At 43.1% G+C, this 22929-nt stretch overlaps 1 protein-coding gene across 6 annotated transcripts; it reads left to right on the forward strand.

The window, feature by feature from the left end:
* Positions 1–77: 77 nt before the first annotated feature.
* LOC124473000 (5'-AMP-activated protein kinase subunit gamma-1-like) lies at positions 78–22523 on the forward strand. Of its 6 annotated transcripts, none has more exons than XM_047028207.1 (16): positions 78–387; positions 2191–2262; positions 7395–7668; positions 14434–14645; positions 16689–16740; positions 17484–17593; positions 17964–18045; positions 18547–18605; positions 18730–18775; positions 18873–18927; positions 19081–19207; positions 19543–19708; positions 19861–19898; positions 20022–20168; positions 20268–20361; positions 21201–22523. In XM_047028207.1, the coding sequence occupies exons 1-16, from the start codon at positions 307–309 to the stop codon at positions 21230–21232; spliced, it is 1647 nt and encodes a 548-aa protein (XP_046884163.1). In that variant the 5' UTR covers positions 78–306; the 3' UTR covers positions 21233–22523. The 6 variants fall into 6 exon arrangements, with proteins under 6 accessions (XP_046884163.1, XP_046884169.1, XP_046884166.1 ...); XM_047028213.1 differs by having other exon boundaries at positions 102–134; XM_047028208.1 differs by lacking the exon at positions 78–387 and adding an exon at positions 415–1121.
* The last annotated feature ends 406 nt before the right edge of the window (positions 22524–22929 follow it).

The following is a 22929-nucleotide window of genomic DNA, read 5'->3' on the forward strand; positions in this document are numbered from 1 at the left end:
ATAGGCGGCATGCTCTTTGGAGACATCTACTGAGCAAACCCGAAACTACTGTAGCGTACTGTAAATGTGCTGTACTGTTGTTGAAAGATTGCTCATTGCGACTGACTGACATTGATGTTGAATACACCCCAAAGGTAACGCGTACTTGGTGTAGGCAACACTTCCTGGTGAATTTTTCGTCGAAGCCGTAGACTTGAAGTTAACAACTAGCCTGCGTTTCAGATAAAGATTAACAATGCACTTTGAGACATTAAGGTCTGTCTTGTTGAAATGAAAGAAATCTGAACATCCAACTTGATCCAGAAAATGGGAAGCACCGTGATGGAGTCCAATAAGGACTCAAAGAAATCGCCAAAGAAAAAGAGAACACTACGGATAAACATGCCGGTAAATTAATGTGGTATACAATATTAACAGTAAAAACTATATTTCACTATTTCGACATAGCATAATTCCAGATGATGATTATGTTGATATTACTATTGCGGAACATTGTGCAATGTTAAGTTATGCGCAGCGTAAATACGCTACAGCATTTTTATTTGAGCATCAGTAAGTTAAGTAATAAACGAGTTTCGGAAATTGGGGATAATGCTCTCTCATTTCGGAAATGATCTCTCATTTCCGAAACTGGTTTTTCATGTAAAAGTTTTCAGCCCGTCGTGAGTGCATGCAACATGACGTGACACAGTGCGACATATACCTTTCCCTCCATGGAAACTGACAGCATACAATCAATAGACTAAGGACTCCCATGAAGAAGATTCAGCTTGTCTAACACATTATTTGCATAAGACTGACATTCAAACAGACCAGTGTATGGTGATGTCCAAGGAATAGTCGTCTTGTTGAGGCCCTATAATAACCTCAAGGGAGCAGGTGCTAAAACTGTTAAAAATAGTAAGAAAGGTTTCAGTATAACCTTTTTTTATGGTATTACATAACGTTTTTTTCGTTCAACAACACAGCATTATTGTTCTCTGTCAGTTGTGCATGAAGTGAAGTAATACAACCTTCAAAAAGGTCGTAAATGGTTCCTTGGAGGAAAAGAGTTTGCCTTTACGCATGCTGCTAGAGACTTGATGTTTACCAATGAAAAGAGGAAGGCAAGGAAACATCTGGTAGGAAACATGCAGCTTTGAAAAAACACTCAATCATGAGTCATTGCGGCCAGAGTTACTATGGGCAACTAGAGTCCAGATTTATTACATTTGGTTTTATTTGTCCTTTTTCATGTTTTCGTCAAATTTAGCATATTTCTGATTGGGTTTGCTTAATCATTCCCCCAGAAAAGAGACAAATAGAGAGACAGGGGTAAACATGAGAGATACAAACCAAAAAGGCCTATTGAAATCATGTGTAAGTCAGAAGAAACGTCCCTTGAATATAACGAGACCGGATGACAGGGCATCATTATTGTCATCAATTTGCACTGTGCATCACGTTACTGTGGATGACATCCACAACATCCCAGCTATCAAATGCCCTCAGACGTGGTACATCAACCAAACATTAAAAAAAATGTCATTTTTCTGTACAAACGTACTAGTGTACATCTGGAGTCAGATGGCTGAGCGGTGAGGGAGTCGGGCAAGTAATCAGAAGGTTGCCGTTGTGTCCTTGGGCAAGGCACTTCACCCTACTTGCCTCGGGGGGAATGTCCCTGTACTTACTGTAAGTCGCTCTGGATAAGAGCGTCTGCTAAATGACTAAATTTAATGTGTACAGGAAGGCGAACGGAAAGGCGCATTAGTGCAACTAAATTACTTTTTTTACTGCAGGTCACGACACAAATGCAAATTCAAAGGACATGGGTCAGGTTGGGTTAAAAAAAAATCAACTTGATTTAGCCAGCTCAACTCCTCCTGTTCTAGTCAAGGCGTGATTGCTCGTCCTTCAGGGTGAAGCACATGCCAGAGGCAGATTGTAAGCACAGATAACAAAAGGAATCAAAAGGAAAAAAAATACCAACCCAGGTTGCCAGAGATGTGGCTTCCATCGCATGGTTAGAAAAGCATTGATGCCTGTCATGACATGCATACCATTAGGTATAAATAGTGCTATTTCCTGCATCAGAATGATCTCTCTCTCTCTCTCTCTCTCTCTCTCTATCTTTGTGTAATGGTGTGTGTATATTTGTCTGTGTTTGTGTGTGTGTATGTATGTGTGTGTGTGTGGGTGTGCATGTAGGACTTCAGTGCTTTTACTTCCCCCCAGCTAGACTGTGAGACTGAAACCTCTGACAAGGATGGCACAATAAAGGTAAACTGTCTTGTCATTAGTATCTTGCTATGTTTTTGTTGAACCCATCATTTTGCTTGTGTCTCCTCAACACCCTCTCATTGTTGGCCTGATAGTTTTTTTCACCTCCTGCAGACTTATTTGTGATCAGACGAGTCTATGCTTTTCAGCTAACAAAGTGGTACAGTCCATTGCTCTCTGTCTTGCATTTTCTTGCAACCATCCCAGACTGCCTTACGATAATAACCCACCCACTCTGGCTAGCCTGGGATCATGTACAGGAAAGGTATCCTAGTAATGCATTCTTCCTCTCTGTTTACTCTGTCGACTGTCTGAGTTAAACTAATCCTGTCTCAAGACCCAACTTTGTTTCAATAATCTTTTTGAAGTATTTCCCATGGTTTAACTCCTCCCCATTTGAAGTTGTAAAAGAAAACACCTGTGTTGTGTGGGCTTATGGAGGAATGTGATTGGTCTCCAGATAAGCCTATTTTTTGTTGTTGTTTTGCTTGCCTATACACGGTATAGCACAACCCTTGAAGGAGAATTAGTTGAAAGAAGAGTTACAATCTGGTTTGTATCTCCTCAGATTTTGGATTCGTTCAAAAGAAGTGTGCTTCGAGCAGGGCCAGGGTTGAACTAGTAGCTACAGTTAAATATAATGGTAGCTCGCTATGAGAACAGAGTTGAGATCCAGTTGAGATCCAACATTATTGATTACAGTTTTTTACAATTGCTAAAACACATTTTTTGAAACAATCACCCACTTTCTCAAAACTGTAAACACGAAATCTCATCTTCAAGCACTATTTACAAAACCTCTGAATCCTCTTTCAAAATTAAACTTTCGACTCAAAACAGATATATCGTGCTCAAAATCAATCACTGCTCTCATATCATAAACAAAGTGATCAAAATTATATACACTATCAAGTAAACAATACACCAAAAAATTGAAAACACATTGTTCAAAACATATAGTTTACATTTTTATGTAAACTCAAAACAAATTTCATATTTATCCGTCATTGTCTGTTGATGAACAAAAACATGTTCTATCATAGTAGCTCAAAATGAATCAGAAATTACTACTCTGCTTTGCTCTTTGCAATTGTTTTGCTCTTTCTCCTCCCTTGTACCCTATACAGTACTGTACCCTGCATCTCACTACTCACAACTCACTCTTGTTCTTTGTTGATATAAACCTGCAACCAGTCGAAATCTATTGAGCAGTCAGTACTAGTCTGTTACTGTAACAAATGTGAAGCACAATGTTCAGGGCCATACAATTTGTTCATTGTACAGTATACAGCCTATAATGCACTGTACTACAGTATACAATACTGCAGTAAAAGGGACAAAAATCAAAGTAGTAAACGTGTGATCAATGTGCTTCTTCTTGTCTTTGGGCTGGGTTAAGCCAGAGCACTTTGTCGACTTCACAAGCAATATTTTCCCACCTTCAATCTGTTTGCTCTCTGAACTGGCTTATATTGGTTGTGTCACATGATTTGAAACAAGTTAAATTATTTTTGAGTGGTTGTGTTTAGTCAATGACATGTTTTCTCTATTTGTATTTGATGGTTGCCATTTGTGTTTACCAGTATGGATGGCATGTGCATTAGAGTGCTGAATGTGTTTTAAAAATAAGAATGTGTTTAGAGTTTTACTGAAAATTCTTAGTGAGATCTGCTAATTGTGTTTTACCCTGTGAAATGGTTTAAGGTATTGACAACAGACAGGCACAATTAGTTACATGAGTTCGGGCCACTTAGAACTTTATTCAGCCAATGGGTTTTAATGTTTTAGCAATTGAGAAAAACTGTAAACACTTGAGTGTAATCATATGTGGAAACAGCTAAAGAGAACTTAATTGTTCAAGTTCAAGTCTTTTATTTGTCAGGTGCACAGAGCAACACAAGGTTAGACTGGGCACTGAAATTCTTAAGACAAGACAACGCAAGCACTTGGCATAACATAACATATAAGTACACAGAACAAATTTACATCTATGCTGAGCTTAGATAAGTGAACTTCCTAAATATACAGATAGCAATAAATAAACGACTATACTAACCCTAACACTAAAACTTCCTAAATTACAGATAACAATAAATAGTACGCTATACTAACCCTAATACACAAAAAAAAAAAAAAAAAAAAAACCTGTTACAACCCTATAAACTAATCTAACCTAAATGGAGTACAGTGCAGTAGTGCAAATTTACAGATCAGTGACTTTGTCAATGACCAAACAGGAGCCTGGTGGCGAGGTACAGTAGTGCAATGTTACTGAAAGAGCAACCAGTAGCTGAAAGTGACAGTGTATAAGTGACTAGTGTGCAGTAAAAATGTCCATATCAGTGTCCATTGAGAAGCCTGATGACCCTTGGGTAGAAACTGTTGTCCAGTCTGCGTGTGCGCGACCGGATGCTGCGGTAACGCCTGCCAGAAGGCAACGGGGTAAAGAGACTGAAGGATGGGTGGGAACAGTCTCTTAGAATCCTGCTGGCTTTCCTAAGGCAACGTGTGTGGTAGGTGTCCTGTAGGGCTGGGAGCTTCCTGCCGATGATGAACTCAGCAGAACGGACCACACTTCGTAGGGCCTTGCGGTCCCGGTCTGTGCAGCTCCCATACCACACTGTGATACAACCAGTCAGAATGCTTTCTATAGTGCATCTGTAAAAGTTAGTAAGGATGACTGAGTCCATACCAAACTTCTTCAGTCTCCTCAGGAAGAAGAGGCGCTTACGGGCCGTTTTGACCACCTTGTCCGTGTGAACAGACCAGGTGAGGTCATTGCTGATGTTCACCCCGAGGAACTTGAAGCAGCTGACCTTCTCCACTTCCGATCCATTGATGAATAGGGGTGCATGCTCCTCCTCCTGCCGCCTCCTAAAGTCCACAATCATCTCCTTGGTCTTGCTGATGTTAAGAGAGAGGTTGTTGTCCTGACACCATGATGTCAGGGTGTCAACCTCCTCTCTGTAGGCTGACTCGTCACTGTCAGAGATGAGGCCCACGATGGTTGTGTCGTCAGCAAACTTAACGAGGAGGTTGGAGCTGTGCGTAGCCGCACAGTCGTGGGTGAACAAGGAGAACAGGAGAGGGCTGAGCACACAGCCCTGGGGGGTGCCTGTGTTGGTGATCAGTACAGATGAAGTGCGGTCACCGATTCTCACCACCTGTGGCCTCCCCGTCAGGAAGTGGAAGATCCACTTGCAGAGGGAGGTGCTTAGTCCCAGGTCCACAAGCTTGGAGACCAGTCTGGAGGGGATGATGGTGTTGAATGCAGAGCTGTAGTCAATGAACAGCATCCTCACATATGTATTCCCCTTGTCCAGGTGGGAGAGAGCGGTGTGCATGGTCAGAGCGATGGCATCGTCTGTAGACCTATTGGACCGGTATGCAAACTGCATAGGGTCCAGTGTGGGGGGCAGCGAGGAGCAGATGAATGATTTGACTAGCCGCTCGAAGCACTTCATGATGATAGAGGTCAGTGCTATTGGGCGATAGTCATTCAGACATGTGACCTTGGTGTTCTTGGGCACAGGGATGATGGTGGTCCTCTTGAAGCAGGTGGGGAGTACAGACAGGTTAAGGGAGAGGTTGAAGATGTCACTGAAGACCCCTGCCAGCTGGTCAGCGCAGCCCCTAAGGGCCCTACCTGATATGCCGTCTGGGCCAGGTGCCTTGCGAGGGTTGATCTTCTAATTGAACTTGATTATCATATAAACAACTCTGGCCCCTTGCCCCCTGCCTGATTGTAGACTAGACACGCCCACAACACTAAATAGTGATACCAAATCACTTCTCATCTACAGTGTTTTTCTCTCCCAACACCACAAGTGTGTGGTGGAGCCCCCTGTCTCAATGGCTGTCTTCACAACACACTGCTTACTTCAAATAGCTTACAGTAATATGCATATTGTATGCCGTGGAGTAGGTGCTACTGTATTCAGTAGGTGGGTCTGCAATATTGTTTGCAAAAATCTTTATACTTTCCAGAATAAGTAGCAACCCAACCTACAGTATATATGCAGCCACTAATCCTTAATGCAGGTGATCCTTAATTCATGGTGTTGTCTATTTGAGGCACTGTTTTCACATACTATAAAACATCTCACATACAACATCTCCCCTTCGACTGGAACGTTGAATAAGAATTCAGACACAGCCTCTGACATCTTTCAGTTAAAGATGTAATGTGGACACTCATCCCCAGGGGGCCTTTATTTGTAGGAGGTTCGACTGGGTGTCATGTTTTGTTTTCAGTTAGCTCCACAGTGATGAAGTGAGCCATATCGTGAACTTGAACTAGCATGACTGTGTACATAACATTAGCCATATGGACAGCACGTACTGTAAGATTGTGCAGCGTCAAAGTGATTAAACGGAGTGCGGCTCAGTTCCTCTGCTGTTGGACAACGTTTTAAGCTTGGCAGACATATTGACAGTTTCTGGCAAAGATTTCAGGAGTGTCTGTCCCTGTGAGCAGTGAGGACTGAGAGTTCAGTATCAGCCCGTCTTGTCGGCCAGCTGGGACCCGCTAGAGGACAGACATGGTGGCCCTCTGACATCTCACAGAGGCTGGTCACCCCCTCTCCCCTTACACCTCAAAAGTTTGGTCATGGTGGGGAGAAACCCTGCGTCATTTCCCAACCCTCACTAATGACCAGCACCCCTCACCAAGGCTCACCAACCGACCAGACCAAACCACCAACCCCCAGCTTGGGTAGCACCATTTGTTTTCAGCTACCTTCCCGTTCTTTGATGAACATTGATATGCAGATTTTCTATACGTATGTGAGGTTGTCTCTTGCTGTGGTCAAGAGGTCAGTGAGCCTCTGCCAATACACATATAGATTGGAGAATGTGCTACTTTCACCTTTGGAAAGAGCAACATGCAGAAAATAGTACAAACGATGAGCTATGACCTCACCACCTGTGTGTCGTTTTCCCTGTGCATTAAGTTGTGGAATGTGTACTGTTTAAGGACATGTTTTGGTGGTTACTATATAACACTGATGCTTGATGCTGTAGAAATGTTTCCATCATTAGTATCAATATGAATATAGGGAATCTATTCTTCACTACACCCCCCCCCCCCCCCCACCACCATCTCTCACACTCTCACTCTGACTCTCTCTCAGGGTGAAGTCAGCCGCTCTGCAAGCCCAAATAAAGGACTGTTTTTAAGGGATTCTGCCGGTGCCAACCAAGCCTCCAGGCCCATGCCTGATGCTGTTCACCCCAGGACCAGCCCTGGCTCCCCTAAAACCATCTTCCCTTACCGGTCCCACCAGGACCCGTCTCACCAGGACTCGTCACCCAAGTCCCCCCACCGACTGAGCTTCAGTGGTATTTTCCGCTCCTCGTCCAGCTCTGCCCCTGCCAGCATCAAGTTATTTTCAAGAAATAAGAAAGGTAAGCATCTTGGAGCAAAGCATGCTATCTACAGGCTACTGATTCAGCAGTTCACTGTGTTGTCTTTGTTTAGAAAGAGACATCTCGTTTCTGTACGAGATGTTGTTTCTGTACTGATACACTTCTTACAAAACTGAATTTGATGCATGATGAATGTACAAAATACAGCTTATAATAGTGTCAATCAAACACCATGCACATAATAATCACCCCATCTTTCAAAAGTCTGAGGTAACTGGGGTTTCCTGTGACCTACATTCACATGCTTCATTGTTTTTCTCAGAGACTTCTGTTATGACACAGACGTCTGTGCACTTAATAAATGAAGAGATTTTATAGGAAGTATGCTGTGTTTTTGTAGTTTATATTTGAGCACAAATCATGCCTAAGTCGGAACCTTTGTACCAATTATAGAACAAGCAGTGAGAGGGGTCTGCTTAGTTCAGTCATAACTCACCTTGAACATCCTGACTGTGTGTATACACTTTAACTTCCTCCCTAGGATGTTTCCTAAGTGAAAACACAGGTGAAAAGGTAGGTTGGGGAAGGTAGTACAATATAATATTGAAAATATATTTTAGTTGGTGAAAAGTGCAATTTTCTTCAGCATACTCAGCTTTTAAAACATAAGTAATGTTGTTTTTGTTTAAATACTGTCCTTATCCAATCCAAAAAGCATAGTACCTAAAGGAGAATGATCCCATTTGTGTGCTTTATTAATGCAGGACTTACCTAATTCCACTCACTAAATGTATGTTAATAGATAAGCACCTACACACAGTTACAGTAGGTTTCTCCCATGTGTCATACGCTATGATGGAAGCAGCAATGTGCTGCTACACAATATGGCCAAGAGCTTTTTTCAGGGCGATAAAGTAGAAGAGAAATGTTGAAAAATGTAATGTTCCTCATTCTTCACTCACCCTTATTACTCAATTATTGTTATTCAATTATTATTATTATATCAATTATTCAAACTACTTTCTCCAGGAACAAGAGAATGGGACTTTTACATAAACAAAGAGTAGCTTGTTTTACTTATGTTCCTCTGGTAGTGGACTCCAAAGTCAGCTAGTCAGATTAAAATAAATCCGTTATACTTTTAGGACTGACTGGACAGGACTACATTGTTATTTAGTTGCACATGACTAATGTTTTGGAGGCCTACTTTAGAACCAAATCTAGATCCCTGCTAGAAATAGAGATCTTTTTGTGATGAGCTAAGTGGGTTTCATTCCTAATATTCCTTAGTACGTGGGTAGTTGATTAATACCTAATGACACCTGACCGGGTTCTACACCAAAATACTTTACCTCTACTGGGATCATGTTGAAGTAACTGAAAAAGTGAGTCATTTTCCTTGGCTCACATTCACCTATTCTTCTTAGTAGGCTTGGAGGGTGGAATAGAAGAGCTTGGGCCAGATGTTTGCCCGATCTGAGTGATGTCAGCATGCTGTGCTTTCTACCAGTGTCCTTATTATATACCGCAGTTCTCTACAACACTATTACTGGTTGACTTGAGGGTTTTCACGTCAAGCGTATTTGTTTGTAAAGAGTGTCTGTTTGCAGTATCCCACAGTCACCACAAGGGTGCACTGCATCGTGAAACTGTTCATCCCAACTGTTGAACCAAATCTACAAGGATTTAACTACATTTCCTATAACATTCACTTGGAGGTAAATAAATAAAAAAGAGTATAAAAAAGTTCTTTAGGAGTCTTGAACATGATCTTAGTATGCAGCGTAATGTCAGCCTCATATTGGCCTTAAATACAGTATGTGTAGAATGTCTCTTTATTCACTGCTATTCCAAACAAGCCCTTTTCCCAGTCTGGACATTGTCAAGCACACCATGGTGGACAACTGAAGCTCCCATCATGGCCTTATCAGGAAGTGTCCAGCATTTACCAGGCTGTTCACACAAATAGTCTCTCTCTCTCTCTCTCTCTTTCTCTCTCGCTCTCTCTCTCCTTCTCATTCTACCTTTCCTCTCTCACTCTCTCTTTTTCTCTCTTGTGCATGTGGACAGTAAATAAAAGAACATTGTAGTTCACCCAGTTCAGCTGTTCATTCACAGAACAGGACCCGTAGAAGGCAGGATTCAGAGAAAGAGATGATCTGTAGGGAGAAATGCTTATATAAGGGAAAATGGCAAAGGCGTGTGTGCCTGAGGGGAGTTTGTATCAGTTATTTACGTCTTATTACTGTAAGTACTCAACAACAACAAATACCGAAACACTAATTTAATCAAGACTTTGGACTGGTAGTCTCTTCACAGAGCCTTCAAATAGGATAAAAACTTGATGTATGGAAATGTAAGGGGTCAAAGATGACTGGCCTCAATCAGAATTCAGATGCACACTCCCCAAAACTATTTATCGACTTGTTTGGGTTGATTTGGGGTCATTGCGTAACACACCAGCACAGAAGTCGGGTGGCAGCGCAATCGATGGCGTCTGTTGTGCTTCCTAACTGGGTCATCTGCCGGGGGGGCATGGCAGGAGGGAGGTACAGAGTGGAGGCTGTCTGATCAGCTGACAGAAGATGGGATCACCCGGTCAGCTGAGGTGGTTCTGGTCTCAGCACTCTGTAAAGGTCAGTCTCCCTGAGTTACAGCGACTGGAGACCAAGAGGGCGGCAGAGATGCACAGTAGATGTCCGTGACCTTCTATATCTATATTTGTTTCCCTCTGGTCATTTCAAGGGGCCGCTTCGTGAGGATTTCGGGTGAGAAGGTTAGGTCTCAGGATCTCAGGAAATTGAGCGTGAATGTTGGAGTGTGTCAGCGATTATACTCAGTCAGAAAAGCAAGGGGTGGGGGTAAAAGGGGATAGGTCAGTGAGGGGGCTGTGACAATTGTGAACGTTGGCTTCCCAGCCTGGCCTCAATGAAATGCGTGCTATATTAAAGACATGCCACCCACAGCTGCACCTGACAATTTACAGCACTGACGCCACAGCACAGAGCGCTCCACAGAGAGACAGACAGACAGACAGACAGACAGAGAGAGAGAGAGAGAGAGAGAGAGAGAGAGAGAGAGAGAGAGAAAGAGAGAAAGAGAGAAAGAGAGAAAGAGAGAAAGAGAGAGAACGAGAGGAGTGGTGGTGTCCGGCGCTTATTTGCATCAGTTGTGTGAGGACCTTTCACGGACGACGTGTTGAATTTCCAGCTTTCATGCTTTCCGTGTCTTCCCCAACAAGTGTGTGAGCAAACACAGACATCCGTACTCTGCCAGACGATCATAACATCTTGGGAACATCCTCTGGACAAGCTTTGACAAAACCCTGAAGAGCAGCTTTCGCAACTGGCCGTTCATTCAATCCATGCAAATTAATAGAAGGAATATATCAGCAACGGAAGACCGTGTCTGAATGGCAGAATTACTTCATGGAAAAAGAGAAGGCTTGGGAAAATTGTAATCATTAACACTACGACAACTCACAAAGGCTATTCCGACCAGATTGGACCGTCTGACAACAATATTTGTCCAGGATCACCAACATCCAGAGGACCAGACCCTGTAACCCCACAACAGTCTCAGACCTACCTCGCTTCAATGAAGTAAAGAAATAACTTTTTTGCACCTCCAGGGCTTTCCACTGACCCAGACAAGCTTTCTTGACTCTTTTACAGTTCCTTCAACTATGATTCAGTTGCACTAACTCTTACTGTGGGTGTATCAAGGGCCAGAGCTGTGCCTTCCGAGTGCCCCTCGGATTGTCATGGTTATATCTGGACTCAAACCCTTAACCCGCTGCTCTCCATGAAGAGGTTCGGCAGCCTGAGGCGGAGCAAGAAGCGCAAGGAGCAGGATGGTTTGGCTGCACGGCGTCAGTCCGAGCCACCTTGTCTACCTGGTAATGATCCGTGCTGTTTACATGACTCATCAGTCTGTGTCTATAAACTGAATCAGGGAACCAGTTCAACCAATTAGCAAAGTCCTGGAAATTCTGCCCATAACTCCCACTGTTGAGTCGTCCAAGTCATCAAGTGATTTGTAGGTTTTGTAAAAAGAGAGTTATGAATCTGTACTTTATTGGGTGGTGAGTACTGTGGAACCATATCCACGTTGTATCCACATAGTAACTTGTCATAGAATAGTTTGTCAGTGGGTTCTTATTTGAATGTTTTACTTCTGGCCTTGGGTCCTTAGTTCTCATAGTTAACCCCTATGATCCAGCCACGGCTCTCGTTTCACTAATGTAACGCATACTCTGGAAGCATTTTCCCAGAGATAAAAACCTCTACATTCTCTGTTTATGTGAATACATGAATTAAGGTCAAACTTAATGACTAAGCAGAACCACAATTTAAAAAGCTACATTTAAATATGATTTAAGAGTCAATCTTGTTTTATTGGGACTAAATACAAGGTAATTTATAGACGTGTAATCTAGCGTTCATCTAATGCCTTGTATTCCTGGCCCACAGTGCCTGGTCCCTGTGGATTCACTGCTCTAATTTCAAACATGAAACTTTATTCAAACAGACGAGCTTGCAGAGGACTCTGTAGAGCAGTGGAACAAAACTGTGTTTTGGTTTTGATTGAAATGTTGATAATAACTTCACATTGCTGCATTTAGACCGGGCCTGACCCCAAAGCACCAGAGATGGGGTGGGAGAGTGGAAGGGGCAGAACATGGCCCTGTTTGGCCACGTTAGTCTATATGTGGCACTGGGTTGGTGACAAGACCGCCATAAGTACCCTTCAACACCACTCTTCTGCATTACTGCACAGTATTGGTAGGAAACGGTTCAAGCCATACTGTAGATGGATTGATCGGTCTTCTTATTTTATGAATGTGTATGGGATCCAGTAAGAGTATTGATGAGTAATTCATGTTCCGACAATAGAGCAGGCTCAAGTACCTCATTGGTGGTGTGGTTCTACACTGTTATGTAACAAATTTGCAACTCTTAAAGATATAATTGACACACTGGTCTGAAGTAGTGAATCCTCCTTAATTATTGTATGTAGGAATGTCTCCCTTTGGAAAAGTCTCAGAACAAGATTACTGTTATGACTTCAATGTAGGTGACTATTTTGAGGCTCTTTTGCCAATGGTCTCCAAACAGCACACCTTGTTGTTGAATGCCACACATGAACAAAATATAGTTCCTGTCTCTTCTTCTCACACTCTATGCACACTTATCGAATGACATCAGGCGGCAGTAGGGGGGGGATGGCTGTTGCGGAGTGGCCAATGGAGCCTGTGGAGGTCTGTGACTGTAGAGCAGGCCAGATCATACGCTGTAGACTTCCCCATAGACCCAACCCCATCCACTCCTTTATGCTCACTGTTCATCTGCAACACACTGGTGCCCTGTAAATGTTTGTTTGTGTGTTCAGTGGTGATGTGGCAGCTCACTCTACTCCATTGTACTATGTCCTCACTTTTACACAGTGCTTTGTTAGTATTGGGATCATACCATACTTTTCATGAGTTATTGTTGGGGGCTGTGTGTGTGTGGTGTATGTGTGTTATCTCCTCCGGTGGAATGTGCCAGAACAGCGGGGCTAAAATAAGAACCCAACACGATGGAAGAAAGGGAGGATCAACAGGGACTGGTATTAGCCAGCTAAATGTCAGAAGATAGTGACGAGCGCTGGAAAGGGTAGACGCAGAGTTCGTGTGTGTGTGAGTGAGTGTGTGGAGTGTGTGTGCTTGTGGGGTAAGGCACATCATCTCTGCATGCCTTTGCACATGCAGAACCAATTAAGTGGACTGGTGTTTCTGGACATTGATGTCGACCGATGACGCCAATGTTCATTCAGGGGTTCTAAAGGGAGTGAATGGGAGATTAACACGTTGGCACACAGAAGTGGGACCAAAGAAAATAAAAGAATATGGTATCACAATCCTAATTGGGGCTGTTTGAAATGCAGACGATGTTGTATACAGCTTAGGGAGAAGGCCACAGTCTTCAAAATATGTCAGCATGTCAGGTTGTGGAGTGTCTTGTGTCACCCTATGCTGTCTGAGGCCGTGACGCCATGACACTTGATGCTCAGGGACATGTGAGGCCTGTCATGTGACCTATGGCCTCCACCTGACACTGCCAGAACGAGAGGCTGCCTCATGTACCAATGTACTAAAGCAGCCCACAACACCGATGTGACTGGCGCACCATAAAAATTGACTCTTGTTTCTTCTTGTTGCTGTTTATTTATGTGGGGTAGAAAGAGGTTAGGGAAGATACGTGTGAGAATATTTTGTGAGTAAGTGTAAGTGATTTAAAAACCTTCTTTGTTTCTATACTTCTAATAGTAGTAATAGCCATCTTAAAAAGGGGGGTGAAAAGAAAGAAAAGATATCATAGAAAATTTAATTTTTAATTAATTCAATTAATATATATGAATATATAAAATGTACAAATATTCCAGAAGTCTGAACATGGGTGATACTAAGTCATAAGTACATAGCTGACTACAATATGATATCACATGTGTTGTCGCTGAATGGCTCTCAAGAGTAATGGCAAATCATGACGAAGGGGCTCTTTCCACTGCAATCACCTGTCGAGAGGTTTCGAGTTCCCTGCAGATCCAAGCATCTGTCAATGCAGTATCACCCTCTACCATTGGCTCCCTGTCAATATCCAAGGCTCTCATTGAGACCCTGAGATAAATGACATGCATCTTATGGTCACCCCTGCTTAAGTGTTGCGTAATAACAACACACACGCACAAACTATTATTTTGTCCAGTGACATTCACATGACTTGCTAACCCTGTCTCTCTCTGGTTCTTGTCTCTCTGTAGTCTCTGGACTCTCCTCCTCCCCCACCACTCCCACACAGGCCCTCAGCCAGCCCCTGTTCCCCCCCGAGGTCCACCACAGCGCCCCCGAGCGCCTAGACGTCCGCGCCTGCTCCCGCTCGCTCTCCTCCCCCCCAGACACGGCACATCACCTCAACTTGCCCACAAAGCCCCCCATTCCCTCTTCTAGCCCTCTGCCCAACACTACCTTACAAGTAAGTGATAAACTATGCATGTGTGTGTGTGTGTGTGTGTGTGTATTTTCGGGTACAGTTTGTGTGGGTGTGGGTGTGGGAGTGGGTGTGGGTGTGGGTGTGGGTGTGTGTGCGTGTGCGTGTGCGTGTGCGTGTGCGTGTGTGTGTGTGTGTGTGTGTGTGTGTGTGTGTGTGTGTGTGTGTGAAATCTCCCATGTACATAAGTGAGTCAAGCTCTACTAACTTTCTACCTCAAGGTCATACCTTTTCTTGTTTTTTTTTATAATGGAAAATACCTCCTGAAGTGAGCCTTATGAAGCGTGTGTATGTGTATTATCCAGTGGGGCATGTGTGGCTATACACAGTGTATGTCAGCTTTGTTTACACCATCTGTTCTATCAGTTTGACTATCAAAATATCTCAACAGGCCTTGGTAGTCTGACTGGAAGGAGTTTCTGTCCATTCCACAACCACAAGTGTGTGTGTGTGTGTGTGTCAGACTGGACAGCAGGGATTATGCCCAGTTGATAATGCATGTTGTTCATCATCAGGGTTGATCACAGCAGGTTGAAAACAGTCCAAAATTAGCTCAGACCTATTATTTCTGAAAGAGATGCCGATTCATGAAAGCGTATCCGGATAAATCCCAGCCTGCCTGTTAAAGCCATGATACACTTCACCTGGGAAGTCTAAATTAATATTTCATTACAACCTGGTATTTATGTTGATGCAAATGCCCAAGTCCTTATAGTTGAGAATAACCTTGGATCTCTCTAGTCTTATAATAATGTCACAATAATTTGAGTTATGAGTTTTTGCCAAATCCATCAGGAACACAAGTAATGAAATGGTTCCCTGTTTTGGATTTATGGGAAGCTGCCAGAAGCGTAGGATTTGCGGCCATGCCCAATGCAGGGGAATTGATTTATGGGGTTGCAGGAGCAGTGTTGGCTGCAGAAGGTGCTGTGTCACCACTACAGCAGTATAGGGTGACTGGAGGGAGAACTGGGCACCCCAGGGGAAAGTCGTCAGGGCTTTTTTATTTTGCTGCAGAAGGCTGTTGTGAATGAGCGACCAAGGGGGAGAGATGACTAATCATAAACAAGGCTCTTCTGTGCTGAGACTTTGTGATGATGACTCAGCTTCTTGTATGCCCCTGATTCATACTGAGGGGTTGGGCCTGATGTAGTCTGTTGTAAATGCATGAGAGGAAGGGTGTATTTGCATTTATTTCAGATTACCTTGCTGCTTTGCAGCCTTTTTTGCATGGACTTAAAAAAGGAGTCATGCTTAGCTGCAGTTTGACTGCATTCAAAGAACACTTTGGTGCAATTTCATCCATCAAAACAAAATGTTTCACCAACCAGTAAGAAGTTTTCTTTATTGACATCATTGAGAAAGAGATTACTGTGTACATGTTTTCTTGCTGCTTGGCAACGTAAGGGATTTCCTAATATGGTTAAGAGCCTTGGTCTGCATGGAGGGCGTGTCTATGGTGGGCTCGTGTCTGTGGCTTTGCTTGACACATTTCATGGGCTAACGATTTCTCAATTGATATAAGGCGCAGAATGTCAGTCTTTGTCTCCAATGTCGACTATTGAAATGTTTTTAAAAGAAGTCTGCTCCGTAACGTAGCCGTTTCTATGTCGAGTTTTGCGCACTCCTCTGCAGAATAAAGTAGTATGATTAGTCCGAAGACGTTGGCGCTCCTGACTGCAGCAAATGAATAGGACGCTTCCACTTTCAGATTCAAGGGGTGTGTTTAGTCTAATAATAATTTACCAATAAAGTTACAGACTCTAAACCACAAGGTCTCAAACAAACATAAAGTCGGAAGTAATAAAATGTTTGTTTTTTTCCGACAGCTGACAAGCGATGTTGGTAGTCAAGTCATGTCATAGTATAGTCTAACTGTCCGTGGGTTGTCATCGAAGAAAGTGTCGCGTAGCACCAAACTTTGATGAAAGGAGTTGGGCGCTTGACAGCGCGTACGACTGGTGTCAGTCGGTCAGTTTGAGTATTTGCTGCGCGTTGTTGACTGTAGCTCCGTGCTTTTTCTTTTAGGTCTACGGTTTATTCGAAGGCATGCTGGAAAAACTTGAACTAGACGATGATGGTAAGTGTCTGTGAACGAACCATTTAATTTCCCCAAGTGTCATGAACATTTCGCTGCATTACTACGGCATAGTAGTCTACGGAATGGAGCCGGTGCAATCAAAGTAGGCTTCTCCATGGGAACCAGTATTGGATGGACTAGCCTACGACGCAAGCTAGTTAACGCCAAACTGCACATATTTCGATGAGATTTGTTAGATTTGCAAAAATGTTGTCTCAGTCGCTTCCCGATGTTGCCGTGAGCGCATTATGTCAGATATGAGGGATTCCCTTTGCCGTGTCGGTGACATCATTGGTTGAGTATTATGAAGACAAATGTAGATTCGTGCAAATTGGCGGAGGATATACACGGATCCAACGTTGTGGGTAATATTGCATTTAGAAATGCCTTATTTTGTGTACACATGCGTCTAGAAGTAATGTACAACAAACCAATTATTTTCAACTTGCCTAGTCCATAGCAGCCAAAAACTCATAAAACTATACTATTATCCATGGTGGTAAGGTATATCCTATATTAGCCTACTCTACAGTATGTCTGCTCAGTCTTGTCGGCTGTGTCCTGGTCACCTTGCCAGAGGTAGTTTTTAAGGTGCGATTATTTTTCAGACGATGCAAGTTGTTTGGTAGGCCTAATGTTGCAGAAGCTTTTAGTACACAGATGATCCAGAATGTCTCCTGTCAAACTATGAGCGTTCATATATTTTGATTTCTTAACTAAACCTCCCCTGTCTCTTCATACAGCTGCTGTAGAACCAGAGAGTGATATTTACATGCGCTTTATGAAGTCCCACAAGTGCTACGACATTGTCCCCACCAGCTCCAAGCTTGTGGTGTTTGACACTGCACTACAAGTAAGCAAGCACCACTCAGCACCTATATCTAGCATTTTAAATGACGGAGCCCCTCTTCTCCGGAGAGACTGACCCTGTTCCTGTAGCATTTCTTGTCTAGCAGGGTTTAGACGGTTCAAGTCTAGTTGTCCAAACCCTATCATATTAAAGTGCCTCCTTGGTCAGATAGCGATTTCTAATTGCTTGGTTAATGTTCCATGAGAAAAACTATATAATTAGCTTCTGTGTTTGAGGTGGTTGTGAAATTGTCTTAAAGCTGTTAAACAATAATCTTATGGAGAGTGTAGGAAACCTTTTGATGTGTAAACGTTTAACTACCAGATCCACTTACCTCAAGGTTGGTATTATTCTGGGACTTTGTGTTTCTCAGGTAAAGAAAGCATTCTTTGCCTTGGTGGCCAATGGGGTGCGCGCCGCTCCACTCTGGGACACTGACAAGCAGTGCTTTGTGGGTAAGAAAAAGTGTGTTATGTACTGTATTTAAATCCGTACATCCATTTCGGTGACTTAGAATGGTTTGCCTACGCTTCTCCATAGGTTCTCTGCTGTTTGAACTCATCTCTTTAAAGGGGAATTCATTTATTCGTTATGCAAACATGTATGAATTTGCTAGATATAACTGAACCTCCTCCAAAGTGTCATGAAGGATTTTTTTCTTTGCGTATAATCCAATATAGACCCTCAAATTATCAGACTCTTTTGGGCAGACGCAGAAACTGCTAAGGTTTTACCCACTAAGTGTAATGATATTTTGTACAATCATATACACAGAGGATTGACGGAAACATGTATGGCCACCTTTAGCCTCCTGAATAAGACTCGAGTTGTCTGGTACAGTAGCAGAGAACCCAACATGGTGTACGCACTGCAGTACACCAGAACACCATGTTGTCATATTCAGACCTACCCAGTTCTGCATCACTCCCACACTCTGATTAGGCTTCTCCTTTTAGGAATGTTGACCATTACAGACTTCATCATCATACTTCACAGATACTACAAGTCACCTATGGTAAGGCAAATCCAGAGAAATCATTTGCAAGGAATATTTCTTCATCTTTTCAGTACAGTGAAGGATTTCAGTTTGTAAAATATTTTCAAATTTTTAGATGAATTTGTGGATTTTTTTTCCCCAGGTGCAAATCTATGAATTAGAGGAACATAAGCTTGAGACATGGAGAGGTTTGTAACTTTTTTTTGCAAGGCATCTTCTATAAATAAACTGCTGTGTGTTACGTGGGGTTTGAAATACAGTATTAACACTCTTTCTTTCCTCCAGAGGTATATTTACAGGAGACCTTTAAGCCTCTAGTCAACATATCCCCCGATGCAAGGTAAATACACCGTTCCAATTGAAATAATAACACTGTTGTTCTAATGTCTTTTCTGAACAACTATATTCATTATTCTACCGCAAACATGCACACACACTCTGAGACTGAGAAATCATCTCGTTCTGATTGGGACGTGTGTCGGTGTGTCCGCAGCATATTCGATGCTGTCTACTCCCTGATCAAAAACAAGATCCACCGCCTCCCTGTCATCGACCCTGTGACAGGGAATGCTCTTTACATCCTCACTCACAAGAGGATCCTCAAGTTCCTCCAGCTCTTTGTAAGTGATGATGACTGTCCACTGTCGCAGGGAGTTTGTCTGTGCAGATGCTTACTCCATGAACATGCTTGTTCTGTGGTAGGGGAAGATTGCTGAAATACTTGTTCCTGTGACACAGCAGGAAAAGAGAACCCAGCTTTTCATGTACAGTGCCCTCTAGTGGTGAAATATTGGAATGCAAGCTTAATTGTCTTGTACTCCATCTGTGATACAATCCAAGTGGCAAATGTGTGCCTTGTGACTGGGATTGTGAGATGAAATTAAGTTTCTTGACCAAGACAGTGTTTTAGCTTGGACATCACCCCAAAATACTTTTCTTCATCCCCACCCTGCAGGTGTGTGAAATGCCCAAGCCAGCCTTCATGAAACAGACCCTTAGAGAGCTGGGCATCGGCACCTACAACCACATAGCCTTCATTCACCCCGACACGCCAATCATCAAGGCCCTGAACATCTTTGTAGAGCGGAGGGTATCTGCCCTTCCTGTGGTGGATGTGTCTGGTATGACCTCTTAACACTCACTCACTGCATGTGGAAACTACTAGTCATACAGTCTGTTCTACAGATAGTTGTCTGGTATCCCTAATAGGACGTTGATTTACATATTGTAATAAAGTTTACATCGATTACTTTCATTCTGAATTTTGTTACAGGAAAGGTGGTGGATATATACTCTAAATTTGATGTCATAGTAAGTGCTGTTTTTCTACCGAGTACGCTAACCTTTTTATTGATAGTATGCAGGGTTTGGTTGGGGTTTAGAAGCCATTGGGACATGCTTTCTGTTAACAAGACTGTTTCCCATCATCTATAGAACCTGGCTGCAGAGAAGACGTACAATAACCTGGATATCACAGTGACCCAGGCTCTCAAACATCGCTCGCAGTACTTTGAGGGAGTCATGAAGTGTCACAGGCAGGAAACACTGGAGACAATTGTGGACAGAATAGTCAAAGCAGAGGTGAGCAATTATTTGAGAAGCGCACACACAGTTTAATGGCGTGTGGGGGAAAAACGCACCTCAAATTTGTGTACGTTTGTGTGTGTGTGTGTGTATCAGGTCCACCGGTTGGTGGTGGTGGACGAGCACTCCAGCATCGAGGGCATCATCTCTCTGTCAGACATCTTGCAGGCCCTGGTGCTCAGCCCAGCAGGTATAGACGCCCAGAACTCCTAACACCCCCCCCTCTCCTCTCTCTTTTTCTTTGTTCTGGAACCCTGGTCCCCTTCCCCACCCCCGTTCCACTCTCCCAGGTAGGACACTCACTCACATGTACGCACATGCTCTGTGTCTGGCCGGCTGGCTGCCTCTCCCTCACCTGGGGCTGGCAGGCTGTTGGGGCCTGCCTGTGTTGCCATGCTGGATGCCAGCTTGATGCCAGTGTGCTGTGGCATGTGCCTGTGCTGTGTGGGCATCCTAACTAGGTCTGGAACAGGAGTTCCTGGTGGTCATATCCAGACTGTTGCTTGACAGGAGCTCTTTATAAAAAATGTAAAACATGTAAATGCTTCTACGTTTTATGACAGCTGCTGATTCAGGTGAGCTGTTTGCATAGCACAGTAGACTTGATCTCTTCTAACCTTGTTTTCCTTTAACCTTGTTTTCCTTTAGCAATTTCTGTCTCTTTTTTTTTCACTGCCTGCACAGCAGACCAGTTCAGTACCTGGGTGTACTGGATGTTGATAGGAATCACTGTTAATAATAGGAATCACATTTGACTTCTAGGAAAGGAAAAAAGTGGGGGGCTAACAAATCAGTCTTTACGATAATAATGTGTCATAATTGTTAGTTGGTGTGGATGAATAAATTGTTAGTTGGTGTGGATTAATAAAATAATCAGTCTGCATGTGCATCTGGAGTGTAGTGAGTTAGTGCACCTCACCGTGTAAAAAACTGAAATTAATCTAAACATTTTCAACCAAGCAAGTAGGATGCATGTTGACTTGTGAGCTACACTATATTGACCGTCTATTCCTGCTCATTCCCCATCAGACGTCTGCAGAGAGGAGTGCCTGCTGGAGTGAGGGAGCTCTCCCATAGAAGAGCTGGGGGGTCCACTGAGGTTTAAAGGCCTACTCCTACCACCCCATGGCTGTTGTAGGGAAGCGGGAGAGGGTGGGGGGGGGGCTGGGGGTGCAGAGAGCCCACACTGATGCACCACACCTGGGTAACCAAACGGCTGGACGGATGTCTTCCAAGAGGCTCAGCCCTCACACCAGAGGGTCCACCGCTTACTTTTGGAAAGGAATTAATATTTTTGGACACATTGACACACACACAAACGCTCACAAACACACATGACCAGCATGAGTTGGACCTCTGGTTTCAAGCTGGTCTGGTTTTGAAGTATGTGGAAGAAGAGAACTATCTGTTAGGTTTGGGTTTCCTGTGTCAAGCTACTCTGTCATGTTTCAGCATTTCCTAATCTATAGTGTCTACTTCTAAAGGCTTGTGTCCTAGACGGAATTATGTCATCATCCTCCCGAAGATTTTTCACAAAGGGGCTTTAACAATTCAAATTATTGAGGCAATATATCGAGCACCTCAACAATTTCCTACCCAAAGTGAATAGCCCTGTAGAATTGGAGAATGATGAGTTTTAACAGTGTTGTCCTGGTGAACGCAGCATTTGGCCAGACCCATTTTTGGGGCAGATAATCAATCATCGTTTTGTGCCTTTGTCATGCCTTGCCCTGACCACCGCAGAACAACCATGGTCATGCCAAATGAATACTGTTGGTTTTTATTGAAACTATCGAGAAACATGAATGTTTTTTTGATAACTTTATTGGGATTGGTGGGTGAGGGGAGTATTTTTTGTAATGTGCTTTGGAGGGACAGAGAGAAAAAAATTATTTGGGGATTATGCTTTTTTTTTTTCTTTTTTTTTTTTCTAACTCATTGTTGGCAATCCCAGTGTTGAGAGATTCTTTTTCCTGCTGTATGCATCTGCAACACAGTTACCAAAACCATGTTGAACCAAATGGCGGCTCACAGCGGCCTCTACTGTGCCCTGAGCGTGCAGCTCAGACAGAACTCATCTCCTGTTTCACTGTAAATAAGATGGTTTTTCAGGAAAAGTGCCAGAGAAAGCTTTATTTTTATGAATGTTACAAAAAAATGTTTAAAAAGACTGATGTTTTAATATTATTTTTGAAATATCATGTTCAATTCAATGTTTGTATTCAGATCAAGATGTACTGTACATGTGTAAGCATGAGGAAATACACTAACGGTTATGAATGTTGTTTGTTTTACCATTTTGCATTTTTCTGGTAACAGAAAAATAAATGACACTGAATGTACTTCACTCCATTTAGTTGTTTGTTTTTTGGTCTACCATGTTGTACCAGACAGTTGTATGTATCAGTTTTATGTAGTAGGGCACATCAAGTGTGACAAACTATCGCTCTCTCTCCTCTTAAGAAGTTAAGTGTGACCAATTGAAATTGTTTCCACAGTAGGAAGTTGATATAATTCCCCAACCATTTTTCCCCTTATGTTTTCAGAGAACAAACGTCCTACCCCCAGCCTTCACCAATTACTCTCCCACTCCAGTGCTTGTAGCACAGTGACTATGCTCTGCACTGCTGCTTCAGAGCAAGAAGGTCATGGGTATGATTCCTGCATGGTACACTGTTGGAGCTGCATGCATCTTCTCCTGACCCATCAGTGCTCTGGTGGGCTATCTCCTGGACCTTTATGTGTGAAGTTTGCATGT

Source organism: Hypomesus transpacificus, chromosome 10 (assembly GCF_021917145.1).
Source record: "Hypomesus transpacificus isolate Combined female chromosome 10, fHypTra1, whole genome shotgun sequence".
In the NCBI taxonomy this organism is placed as follows: domain Eukaryota; kingdom Metazoa; phylum Chordata; class Actinopteri; order Osmeriformes; family Osmeridae; genus Hypomesus; species Hypomesus transpacificus.